The 13,026-nt window shown below is 34.0% G+C and overlaps 1 protein-coding gene across 1 annotated transcript in view; it reads right to left on the bottom strand.

Annotated features, from left to right (window-relative positions):
* The window catches only part of LRP1B (LDL receptor related protein 1B), a 1,792,829-nt gene that overhangs the window by 247,294 nt on the left and 1,532,509 nt on the right, over positions 1-13,026 (bottom strand). Inside the window, exons 54-56 of the mRNA XM_030883038.2 lie at positions 11,599-11,739; positions 10,290-10,477; positions 4,362-4,545 (exon numbers count right to left, since the gene is read on the bottom strand). Coding sequence (XP_030738898.2) covers positions 4,362-4,545; positions 10,290-10,477; positions 11,599-11,739 — 513 coding nt within the window. The remainder of the gene's footprint in view (positions 1-4,361; positions 4,546-10,289; positions 10,478-11,598; positions 11,740-13,026) is intronic.

Below are 13,026 nucleotides of genomic sequence, written 5' to 3'. Positions count from 1 at the left end.
AAAACACCTGCTGTTAAAATCTTATTTTTTGTTGTTCCTTTTTTTTAAACTGGAATATAGTTGATTTCCAATGTTGTGTTAACTTGAGGTATACAGCAAAGTGAATCAGTTATACATATACAATATATCCACTTTTTTTTTTAGATTCTTTTCCCATATAGGTCATTACAGAGTATTGAGCAGAGTTCCCTGTGCTATACAGCAGGTTCTTACTAGTTATCTACTTTACATATAGTAGTGTGTACATGTCAATCCCAATCTCTCAAATGGTACAAATGAACTTATTTACAAAACAGAAATAGAGGCACAGATGTAGAAAACAAACCTACGGTTACCAGGGGGAAAGGGGTGGAGGGAAGGATAGAAATCTTATTTTCAAATGAATTTCAGAGAAGGATAATCTGCACCTATCTTAGAAACCTACAGTACAGCTAAACATTCCTATAACCAGAAAATTCTTTCTTGATAATCAAATAACCAGCTTATGCTCTCAGAATAACTTCAGTGAAAACCAAGAATTTCACTGCCTACATACACGTTTTTCATCTGCCTGGAAGCTTCTCTTAAGTAAGAGTCTATTTCCTTCTTATTTGTCCAACATGCTTTAGTATATTATTTGTTCTAGAATCTAGGAAAGATAATAAAAATAATCTAACCATGCTTCATATATGTAAAGATCAAACTCCTTTTAAACATCTTTGTTTCTAAGATGCATTCATACACTTAGATGCCTCGTAAGCAAATTTAATGTCAGCATAGATTAGAAAAAAACAATGAAAAAGGTAGCCACTTTACATGATTAAATGAGGACTTTATTGTAAATCATTTATTGTTATAGAGTTATTGTCCTGTTTATGTTCAAATTATTTGAATTATTATTATGAATAATATTATTTGAATTATTATTCAAATTATTTGATTTGAATTATTATGATGTTCAAATTTATGTTCAAACTTATTACTTTCTTCCTTTCAGTCTTTAGTTTTACAGTATATGTATAATACATAGGGCACTGTACTCTGTTTTAGCATACTCTGTGTCAGAGATTAGAAATGTGTGTCACAGATGCTCGACATCACCTTCTACCAGTGATGGCAGCACCTCTAATCATTCCAGTCTTCCTGTTGAGGTTAAATAGAGACTCAGAACCCTACTCAAAAGAGTTGTCTCTCAAGTTAAAGTTGCTTTGCCCTCCTATCGATATAGTTCTACATTCATAAATGTTATTAATCAGTCATGTTCTACCTCAATACTTAGGCAGTTCTGTTCTTTACAACTTAAATTGTAAGACCTGAAATTTGAAACTCCTAGAGGAAAACATAGAGAAAAATCGCCTTTACACTGGTCTTGGAAATGACTGTTTGCCTATGACACCAAAAACACAAACAACAAAAGCAAAAATCATCAATGGGGACTACATCAAACAAAAAAGCTTCTGCAAAGGAAAAGAAACAATCGGGACTTCCCTGGTGGTGCAGTGGTTAAGAATCCGCCTGTCAATGCAGGGGACACAGGTTCAATCCCTGGTCCAGGAAGATCCCACACTCTGTGGAGCAACTAAGCTCGCGAGCCACAACTACTGAGCCCTCATGCTGCAACTACTGAAGCCCACGTGCCTAGAGCCAGTGCTGCGCAACAAGAGAAGCCACCACAATGAGAAGCCCGCGCACCACAACGAAGAGTAGCCCTGCTTGCTTCAACCAGAGAAAGCCTGTGCGCAGCAATGGAGACCCAACACAGCCAAAACTAAATAAATTAATTTTAAAAAAGAATTGACTATTAAGGAAAGTTTAGAAGAAAAAAAAATAAACAATCAACATAATGAAAAGGCAACCTATGGGATGGGAGAAAATACTTGCAAATAATATATCTGATAAGGGGTTAATATCCAAAATATATAAATAACTCATATAAATCAATAACAAAAAATAAACAATCTATTAAAAAATGGGCAGAGGAACTGAACAGACATTTTTCCAAAGAAAGCATACAGATGGCCAATAGGCACATGAAAAGGGGCTAAACATCTCCGAACATCAGGGAAATGCAAATCGAAACCATAATGATATATCACCTCACACCTGTTAGAATGGCTGTCACCAAAATGACAAGAGATAAATGTTGGCAGTGACTGAAGAAAAGACAAACCTTGTGCTCTTTTGGTTGGAATGTAAGTTGGTGCAACCACTACCGAAAACAGAATGGAGGTTGCTCAAAAAATTAATAATAGAACTGCCATCCAGCAATCTCACTCCTGGGTATATATGCAAAGGATGTGAAAATAGTATATCAAAGCTATATCTGTACTCCCAAATTTATTGTAGCATTATTCACAATAGCCGAGACATGGAAACAACCTAAGTGTCCATCAACAGATGAATGGGATCTGTATAGCCATGAAAAAGAATAAAATCCTGCCATTTGAGACAACATGGATGGTGCTTGAAGAATTATGCTAAGTGAAACAAGTCAAACAGAGAAAGACAAATACTCTATGATATCACTTATAGGTGGAATCTAAAAAAGCCAAACTCATTGAAACAGAATAGAATAGTAGTTACCAAGGTTTGCATGGTGGGGAACATGTGGAGATGTTGGTTAAAGAGTACAAACTTTCAGTTGGAAGATGAATAGGTTCTGGGGGTCTGATGCACTACATTGTGATTATAGATAACTACACTGTACTACACACTTGAAAGTTGCTAAGAGAGTAGATCTTAAATGTTCTAACCACAAAAAAGCAGTGGTAATTATGTGAAGTGATGGAGATGTTAGCTACTACTACCATGGTAATCATATTACTGTATATAAGTATATCAAGTGAATGCATTGTATTACCTTAATGTTACACAATGTTATAGGTTAATTATATGTCAATAAATTTTGGGGAAAATATCTAGCCTCCCTTTAGCAAAAGATTTATTATTCAGGGACACTCATATTTATATTAAAATTGTTATTAGTTTCTATTTATTACTTTTAATGGAAAACCACTATATCATGGATACATGATGTAACAAGACCCAAATAAATGATTACCATTCACCTCCTTTTCATAATCCTTTGTGAAAAGTTTAAAGTAATGGAAACACTAACTAGTTTTTAGATTTTATCTTTTCTTCTTATCCCATGTCACTAAATGAATGATGTAGCAAGCAGTGAGCTGGCAAAAAAAAAAAAAAAAAGTAGGCTGGCAAATAAAACAATGGGCTCCAAATAATACACAAATTTATTCAGAGACGGACATTCCAAGAATAAGTGAGTGGAATGAAAAACTGAAAAGAGTTATTTTTCTCCATAATGTGCATAATTTTAACCAGTTAAAAAACTAACTTTTAAATTCCTATCCCTTTTATTTATTTTATGAAAGTAGATGAGAAAAATCTAGTTTTTTTTTTTTTTTTGCGGTATGCGGGCCTCTCACTGCTGTGGCCTCTCCCGCCGCGGAGCACAGGCTCCAGACGCACAGGCTCAGCAGCCATGGCTCACGGGCCCAGCCGCTCCGCAGCATGTGGGATCCTCCCAGACCGGGGCACGAACCCGCGTCCCCTGCATCGGCAGGTGGACTCTCAACCACTGCGCCACCAGGGAAGCCCAAACATCTAGTTTTTTAAATGTTGTTCAACATAAGTGTACATGAGAAACTGGCAATGCTATTTAATTGATTATACTCAATATCACAGTAAGAGGAATAGAAACATATTATGCACCATTTTCTGCCCATTTTAAGTTATTATTATATATTACTTTGTATCATTTTAATGTTTGATTTTCTCCCCTGATGAATCATAATTTGTTTTAATATTTTATTGAATTTTCTAATTCACAAATCAAACACACTGCTTGAAATAAACAGAAGTTTAATAATACTTGTTGAATCACTGGAAGAATTCAAATAGTCTTATATTCCTGATTTTTTGTTATTGTTGTCATCATTATTACTATTATTATTACTGACCCGTTGTTCTCCTTGGCACACATATATGAGTGTGTGTATGGTGTAGGGGAGAAGGAAAAAAAATATTAGGACGCTGTCACAACAGGCTCTTTAATAGCCTTGGCCAAACCTGCTCCCAAGAACCTGTGATACAGGAAGCAGTGCTAGATATAGTTTTTACTTGTTCTCAAAATCTAGAAAACACTTAATAATTCACAGGACCACACTGGAATGGTACTAAAAACAGAGCAGTGTGTGGACAACATGCAATATCAGAGTGACAAATTTCCATATCAAGGTAAGTAGAGGAGAATTTTGACTTCTTAGAAACAGCAATGAGGAATGAATTCAACAAGAATAGCTACAAAATCAGATCCATATGTGTAACTGAGGCTGACTCAGTGGACAAGTTCAATTCGATACCTGAGAGTGATTTGCAGCCATTTGGGTTATCAGGTTGTATTTCATATCCATCTGTACAGAGGCACCTGTAGGTCCCATATGTATTGATGCATTGCTGGCTACACGGAAAGCCCAAAGAGCATTCATCAACGTCTACACATGTTTTACCATCATCCTTCAGTTGAAATCCAGGCCAGCATTTGCACTGGAGAATGACAAACAAGCATAATAAATTCATATCATTGTCACTGTCTCTTGCTATTGGATATCCATTTAGCGTGATTCAAGCAAGAAAATCAGTTAATAATACATAATGCCAAGTCTTTCTGTCCCCCAGAAATTAAACTTTAATAAGAACTACATATATTACATACAGTTTAAGTTAAAAAAGGATTCTCTCAAATATCATCATTTGATCTTCTGAGGTTGACAAGATTACAAAAGCTAACCAACATAAATCAGCAAACCATGTTGGCTAGAGAATGGCAAGGAAAACAAAACTAAACCATCAGCTTCTTCTGTATTTTTTTTTCTATTGCATTATATTGTGTTTTTAGAAGACTTTAATAATCATAAGGATTAACCCTTAAGTGGAGCTCTGAGAATTACTAATATTGTCACGTATGTTATTTCATTAGAGTCTTAACAGAAATCTATAATATAGGCACTATTATTAGTTAACCCATGAGAAACCCAGAGGCACAAAGGTGAAATTGTGTAGATAAAGCCAGAAGGAGAGCTGATTCTCTCTGTAATTTTTAACAAATAATAAGGCTCAATTAATATTTATTGGCAGGGTCTGAGTCCTTAACCAAATATGATGTCTGGAGAAATAATAAAATTAACATAGTTTCCCCTTCATAATTAAATCAATGTGCATCATCAAATCATTTTTTTTCCATCATCTCTATCATGTTCTATATGACCCTCTAATGATTATGTAATATTTACTAACTGGCATATCAGTTCTCAGTACAATGTCATACCATATATGTCTTTGCATTCCTGAAAATAAAAAGGGGCGGTGATTGGTCTTTCAGTTTTATATTCAGTCCCTGTCAAGTAGCATACGGAATTATAATTATACAACACGAACCTATAATTGGCCAGATGATTGTGAACATGTTAACCTTCACCAAGACTATTTAGTGGCCTTTGAATAAAAGAACTTGTGAGTACTGAATAGGATAGTGAATTAGGTAGGAACTCTTAAGTTGTCAAGAAAAACTAGTATTCAAGAATTATTCATAGTAAACATTTGAGCCTTTGTATCTATTGGGAAAATATTAGAGAGAGATATGTGCTTATTATTAAATAATGAGCAAACAATTAATTGAGGGGTAGAATTTTTTTAAGTACAAAAAATGGTGTTCATTATGTGGAGGAGAAGGAGCATCAACTTCACCTGAAAGTGCTCAAAAGATAAATGAATATCTTTTTTTTTTTTTTTTTTTTTTTTTGCAGCACGCGGGCCTCTCACTGTTGCGGCCTCTCCCGTTGTGGAGCACAGGCTCTGGACGCGCAGGCTCAGCGGCCATGGCTCACGGGCCCAGCTGCTCCGCGGCATGTGGGATCTTCCCGGACCGGGGCACGAACCTGTGTCCCCTGCATCGGCAGGCGGACTCTCAACCGCTGCGCCACCAGGGAAGCCCTGAATATCTTTTTCTAAGTCCTTTAACAAGAAACAAATCTCTTTAAGCTCTTAGCACTTTTATCATTAACAATTTACACCAATATTTATCTAATAATCCTAAGATTATTAGATACAATAATAATCCTAAGATTATAAAGAATTTTTTGTAATCCCCAGAATCCACTAGCAAGCCAGCAAATCAAAGCAAAATCCACAACTTAATTTTCCAAATTCTCCTCATAATATTTGAGCCTGTGACAATATTACTTTTTTTTTTTTTTTTCGGTACGCGGGCCTCTCACTGTTGTGGCCTCTCCCGTTGCAGAGCACAGGCTCCGGATGCGCAGGCTCAGCGGCCATGGCTCCCGGGCCCAGCCGCTCCGCGGCATGTGGGATCTTCCCGGACCGGGGCACGAACCCGTGTCCCCTGCATCGGCAGGCGGACTCTCAACCACTGCGCCACCAGGGAAGCCCAATATTACTTTTTTTGAGAAGACTCATCCTACTACCTGATGAGGAAGTCAGGGGAATTGGTGTTTATCCTATGTCAAAAAAAAAAAAAAAATAGATGCTAAATGTCACTGAAATATATACTTAAAAGTAGTTAAAATGATAAATTTTATGTTGTATATTTTACCACACTTAAAAAAATAAATAAATTTTTCAAAAACAAAACTGAAAAGCTACAAAAAGATATCACTGAAAAGAACTGGAAATCAGACATGTGATCATGTGGAACCCAGAGACACATAAGCAGACACAGGGTATAGTTGAATTCAAGGGGCGCTTCAGGACAGGTGAAAGGACATTTTATAGAATGCATTAAATTCCTCTCAAAAAGAGTACTATGAAAAGAAATAGTGTCCGAATTCTAATATGGCTTCTGAAAATTACTTTGAATGGCTTATGTCAGGCTTATAGAACTACTATATTAAATAGTTTGGATAAAAACATATTTGTGGAAAATTAATTTCTTGAAGGTAAAAGTTACCAAATGCAATGAACATTTCTGTAAACAAATGAAATTAGGATGTTTAAGGTGTAGAGTAAGTATTTTTAATGTGTTTATTAAAAGAGAAGATTTTTTTAAAAGATAATGTCCTCCCCAGTCTTGTTAACCTTGTTTTAACAAAAACATTTTTTGCTCCCAAATAATTAAAAGGCATTTATGGGAAATTCTACTAACCTAACATTCATAAATTGAATGAAAAAATAATAATCATTTGTGTCAGAGATATAAGATGAGAGATTCATCTATATTTAATAAAAAAAATTTAAAAATGTTTCATTTTCACTTAAAAAGAAAATTTTTATGAAAGTGAGATATATATATTCAATGTCATGTTAATATTTCTCATAATCAAGAACTATTTCAAATTGTCTTGATTTATATTAATTTTTATAGAGAAACATATAGCTACCAGAAACAAATATAGCTATCCAAAGTTTTCCTATTACATTCAGAAAAATTTGCAGCTTTTTAGTGATATTTTAAAATACTGGTTATCTTATACACATTAAAATTATTTATCTCCCAAAAGTACATTTATTTTCACATGGTAAGTTACCATTCCATCCAAATAAGATTCTTGCTTAGTTGTGTTATTACTCCCTTTTGAATAGTTAAATCAATTGTATTTGTTTTACAGCAAATTGTTCATAGTCCAGAAGGTCTAAATTTTGCTTTTATAAGCAATTTTCATTTTATTGCAGAATTTGAAGGAGGAGTTGTCATGTTCTGCTGATAATGTAATGAGAAATAGTTTACTGGATAGTTTTCCCCATTCTCTGAAAAAGAGAAACCCACCAGCTAACACTTTTTTCCCCAAATAGATAAGCATTTTGTTGTATATAACATTTTTTATTCAATCTCCTATAAATAAATTGTCAGAAATATAACATATTATATATATGTTTTAAAATGACATATATAATATAAATATAACATATATATCAACACAATATATAAAATATTTGTTTTGAATCTTTGCTTATATCTCTTATTTATGATTCTCATCCTAGCTCCTTTCATTTTTGAACTGGTCTTGCTTCCCCCAGTAGATGTTTTATTTTATTCATTAGTTTTTTGTTTTGTTTTGTTTGTTTGTTTTTTGCGGTACGCGGGCCTCTCACTGTTGTGGCCTCTCCCGTTGCGGAGCACAGGCTCTGGATGCGCAGGCTCGGTGGCCATGGCTCACGGGCCTAGCCGCTCCGCGGCATGTGGGATCTTCCCAGTCCGGGGCACAAACCCGTATCCTCTGCATCGGCAGGCGGACTCTCAACCACTGCGCCACCAGGGAAGCCCTATTCATTAGTTTTGACATGTTTGTATATTAAGGAACATTATCCACTGCAATTTTGTCAGGTATCATATACATTGCCTTTTGAATAATTAAACAGTTTGTCTCTTTTACCTAGAATTCTCATTTCATTCTATGACTCCTTCAGAGAAGTCAGAAAATAATTATATTTTAAAGGTATCAATAAACAATTATTTCTCTGTGAGGAATCTTATAAAGTAATTAAAATAGTATGATTTATCATGGCTTTCTGGGTGAGATTTACTTCTACCAAAACTAGTTTTCCAAATATGGAATCTCTGGGCACTCAGTATTTCTTACATGCAGGCATTAAAAAAAAATTACACTGTACTTTTGATGTTATGTCAAAAGGTGACTATTCCATATTCTATAATTTTTAGATTTTACCACCAAGATTATGACAGATTAAAAATATACACAGGATAAACACAAATCTACTTTGAAATTTAAATTTTAGACAGATAGATGGATAGATATACATTCTATATGATAAGAACAGATTATTTATAACATGACAAAATTTAAACTATTACCTTTAATAATTCTATAATACATTCCCTGACTTTTTTGGAAACATTTCTATATTGATTGTACATAAATCACCAATAACATTTTTTCTGCTTCATTGGGTTTCAAAACCGTTACTGCCAAAATTAATTACCTCATATATACTCATCACATTAAGAGCTGTTGTTTGGTGAATTTACCATTAGATAGAACTGACTTGTCATAGAATATCAAGGCTGTCAAGGAAAAACTGAAGCATCTTTGTAATACACACTTTTTTTTTTCTCTAGCATCTTTTAAAGAAAGTCACTTAGTTCCAACTGAAATACTTTTAGATGTGAGAAATTTGGCAACTCCTTCCAATGTAGAGAATTCTAATGTTCAAAAAGTCTTTCTTATACAGAATCTGCTTCCCAACTCCTATTTCCAACATTTGAAACAACTCAGAAAGGTATGCTCCCTATTCCAGTACTTCATATATTTAAATACAACTGACTAGCCATTTTTCTCTTGGTAAAACTTCTTCCAAAGGTGTGTTTTCCAGACCCCCTTATGCCACTGGCTGTACAAATGGGGATACAGTACAGTTTGTCAAGGTTCCTCTTAAAGTGTCATGTCCATAAATATACACAGTACCCCAGGTATGTTCTGATCAGTGCAGAACTCAGTAGAACAAAATCTGAACTCCGTACTACTCCTAACTGGATTAGACTGCCTCTGTGGTTCGTAAAAGCCATGTCCTTTTGCTGATTCATACAGAGCTATTGTCCAGTTAAAAACACTAATTTCCAGCTGAATTGCTTTTACTGAGGTTTTCCCACATTTACATAATTGATTTTAACCTAATGCACCACTTCAATATTATTTTTTGTATGCATCTTCCGTTCCAACATATTGAAACAGAGATGTTTTCAAAAGCTATTTGTATCAATCAATTTTGTCAGTGAATCACATTCTTCAGGAAAATGGGACTAACAAAAAGCAATTAGAATGTTAGGCATGATTTATTTTTAGTGCACCTGCACTCAGTCCTAATAATTCATGTGCTCTGTTTTTTTTCTTCCTGTTTATATGAAAAAATATTGTATTCTCCAGTGTTGTGGTACATAAATGATTAGCCCATTCCACTTCAAGGATGTATGAGAGGGGAAACGAAGGAAGCAACGGGAATTTAAGAGAGTTGCATAAACATTTATGCAGCTATTAACAGCAGTTACCTTCCTCAAACACTGGTCGTCCTTTGCTTTTTTCTTTATGATCAGCATTTATTAGAAAACATTTTGATTTTTTTGTCTCCATGAGTATATTCTCACAATTTATATACCACACTATTATTATGGTTTGCACACACAGAAACTCTCCATTTAAATAGTTTTAACTAATGATATTATAATGACTTTAAGTTTTACAGCTATATTGGATGAAATCATTTTTATTGCCCCAAATTCTAACCTGTCAGATGATTTTATGTCTTTGATGCGTGCCTACCTTATAACTGGCTGGAAGGTCCTGACAATCTTGAGAACATCCACTGACTTTCCTACTCAAGCATTCATTTACATGGCAGTTTCTTTCATCTGATCCATCACCACAGTCATCCTTATTGTCACAAAGACCTTCACTGGGAACGCACCTGCCATTTTTGCACATAAAAAATGAACTGTTGCATGACTGTTCTGGAAAAAGAAAATAAAACAAATGGAACATAAAGAGCATGCCATTGTTTTATACTACAATTGTTGAATACATTCACAAATATGATGACTTGTCTGTCAAAAATTATAGTAAATATATGTACATATAAAATGCTTTATATTCAGTGTAATATTTTATACATGAAGAAAATTAAGGGCAAACTGTACTTTCATGTTCAACACACCGCAAATCTAGCTTTACATTGAAATTTAACAATCAAAATAAGCACCTATACTAAAATTAATGGAGTATTTCTGTCTTCATCTATACTGTGAAGAATGAGTTCAAAAGTGTAATGATAGCTTGACATTTCCCACAAGCCAAAAGTCTCCGAGAAATTATACGTCACTAAAAATTAAGAATCTGGAATAGCTAGATATTCCTAAGTTCTTTTTCTTCCTGGATATATAACATTGATATTTTTAAGTCCAGGCATAAAAAAGATACTTGCGGTAAACCATAGTTGTCACAAATATAGCTATAGAAAGGAGTTCAAGTTTTGCAGCTACTCACAATCTGATGATTTAAACATTACTCATTACCATACATGATAAAAGAATGCCTATTAACATGTAAACTACATGAGAAAAAAAGTAATTGGGTTTATTCTAAAATGTATAACTATGTATTCAATCTTTGGAATAGTAAAGTGTAAAATAGACCAAGTTTGGCTATGTATATATTTCTGTTCAAATGATATGCAATTTATTTCATTTTGCCTAAGTCTGAATAATATTGACTCTATTTCAGTAAATCTCAATTTCTTTTATGATTAAATTTTCAAGTAGGTCCATACAAGAAAATTATCCTCACATAAAATAATATATTAAGAAAAAATGACTTCTTTAAAGGAGGAGGATGATGAATTCATCTGGTTCATTGCCACAAATCTTCATATTTGGGGCACAGACTTACACTTCTATAACTAGCTCCAAAACAAAGTTGGTTACTAGGATCCTGTATGGTATCAATAGAAGCATCACATGCTTAATTATTTGCATTTCCTCTCACTGAATATTATATGAGACTAAAAAACAGAGTCACAATATTGCCTTAAAAAAACAAATTTTGGAATAAACATAGTATTATATATTTTCTGTACCTGCACTTTTACACTTTGGGTTTATAGGTGCTTCATCAGAATGGTCTGGGCAGTCAAAGTCTCCATCACACTGCCACTGAGTATTTAAAAGACATCGTCCATCAGCACAACTAAATTCTTCGGCATTGCACTGTCGGTATCCTGGAGACAAAGAAACATTCCAATTCATATAACAAATATTCATTAAAATTTTATTTCATAATGTACACTAAACTTAATTAACCATGTGAGTTACCCAGGCCTCTTATGGGAAATGTTTCTCATTTCTTTCTAGGGCAGTTACAATAATTGCAAGAGATATTTGTGGTTGGAAGTAGGATTAAAGTCCAGAAAACGAAGTTGGAAACGAGGCACTCTTATTTTGTTTCTAAGTAAGGAAACAAGAATGCAACACAAGTATACAACCTCTGTTCACTTATTATCTGTATCCTAAAGATTTCCTTTAGAATGGAAAACAAAATGAAAGCTACTCAAAATTATTTTCAAGACTAAGCTTGGTTAGGTACAGTACTAGAACATATGGATGAACTGATTCTGGGTTATAATAATAATTTTCAGAAGCTATAATGTCACGTTTATGTTTGGGAAGCAGCATTAAAAGTGTAAAGAAATTGTTAAAATGAGAAAATTAAAATCCAATTCATAGATCAATAAGCACAAAACTGTTGTAATTATCCTACATATTGATTCTTAGAGGCATTAAAAGGCTTTGTTCAAAACACAGTATCCATCAATCAGTTGTTAATGTTCATATCTAAGCTGGTTTGTAAGTAAAACTCATTTGATTTTGAATATTATGAAGTTTTAGATTGTTTTTTTTCCAGAGTTTGTTAACAATAAAAAATGTCATTTCTATTATAAACTTTCTGGTAAATGTAGGCAAATATTTTACTTTTGAAGAGAGAATGTAAGATTTTTATGGTTTAAAAATAAAATTTCAGCAGAAAAAAAGATTCAACAATGATTATGTAATTGAGACGTTTATCATATTGCATGGCAAAACTAGATAGCTCTAAAATATCCCCAGTTTCCCTAGTATTCCTTCCCACCCTCTCATTCTTCACTAGTTTCTCCTCTTCACTCAATACATATGTTCAAGTCTCTCCTAGTCCAATAACAACAAAAATCCATCCACATAACTCTTAACAAGACATGTCCCTTCTTCCCTGCTCAGTCAAGTCCCTACTCAATCTTCCTTTCACTTACTTACCTCTTTGCTCTCACTTACTTTCATTCATTAAAGTCTCATTTCTGCAACATCTACCTGCTGAAATTCCTCTCAGAGCTAATAAATATCAAGTGACAGTTGGTAAATTCATAGGTGTCTCTGGCTCCTACCTGCTTCACTGTCCTCCAGTGTTTGATGCTGTTGTCCATACTACCTTGGAAATAGTTTCCTGACTTAATATTCATAATCCACTCTCCCAG

The sequence above is a fragment of the Globicephala melas genome, chromosome 7 (assembly GCF_963455315.2).
Source record: "Globicephala melas chromosome 7, mGloMel1.2, whole genome shotgun sequence".
NCBI classification, from domain to species: domain Eukaryota; kingdom Metazoa; phylum Chordata; class Mammalia; order Artiodactyla; family Delphinidae; genus Globicephala; species Globicephala melas.
Note: the sequence above shows the minus strand (reverse complement) of the source record. Positions and strands in the feature narration are given on the sequence as shown.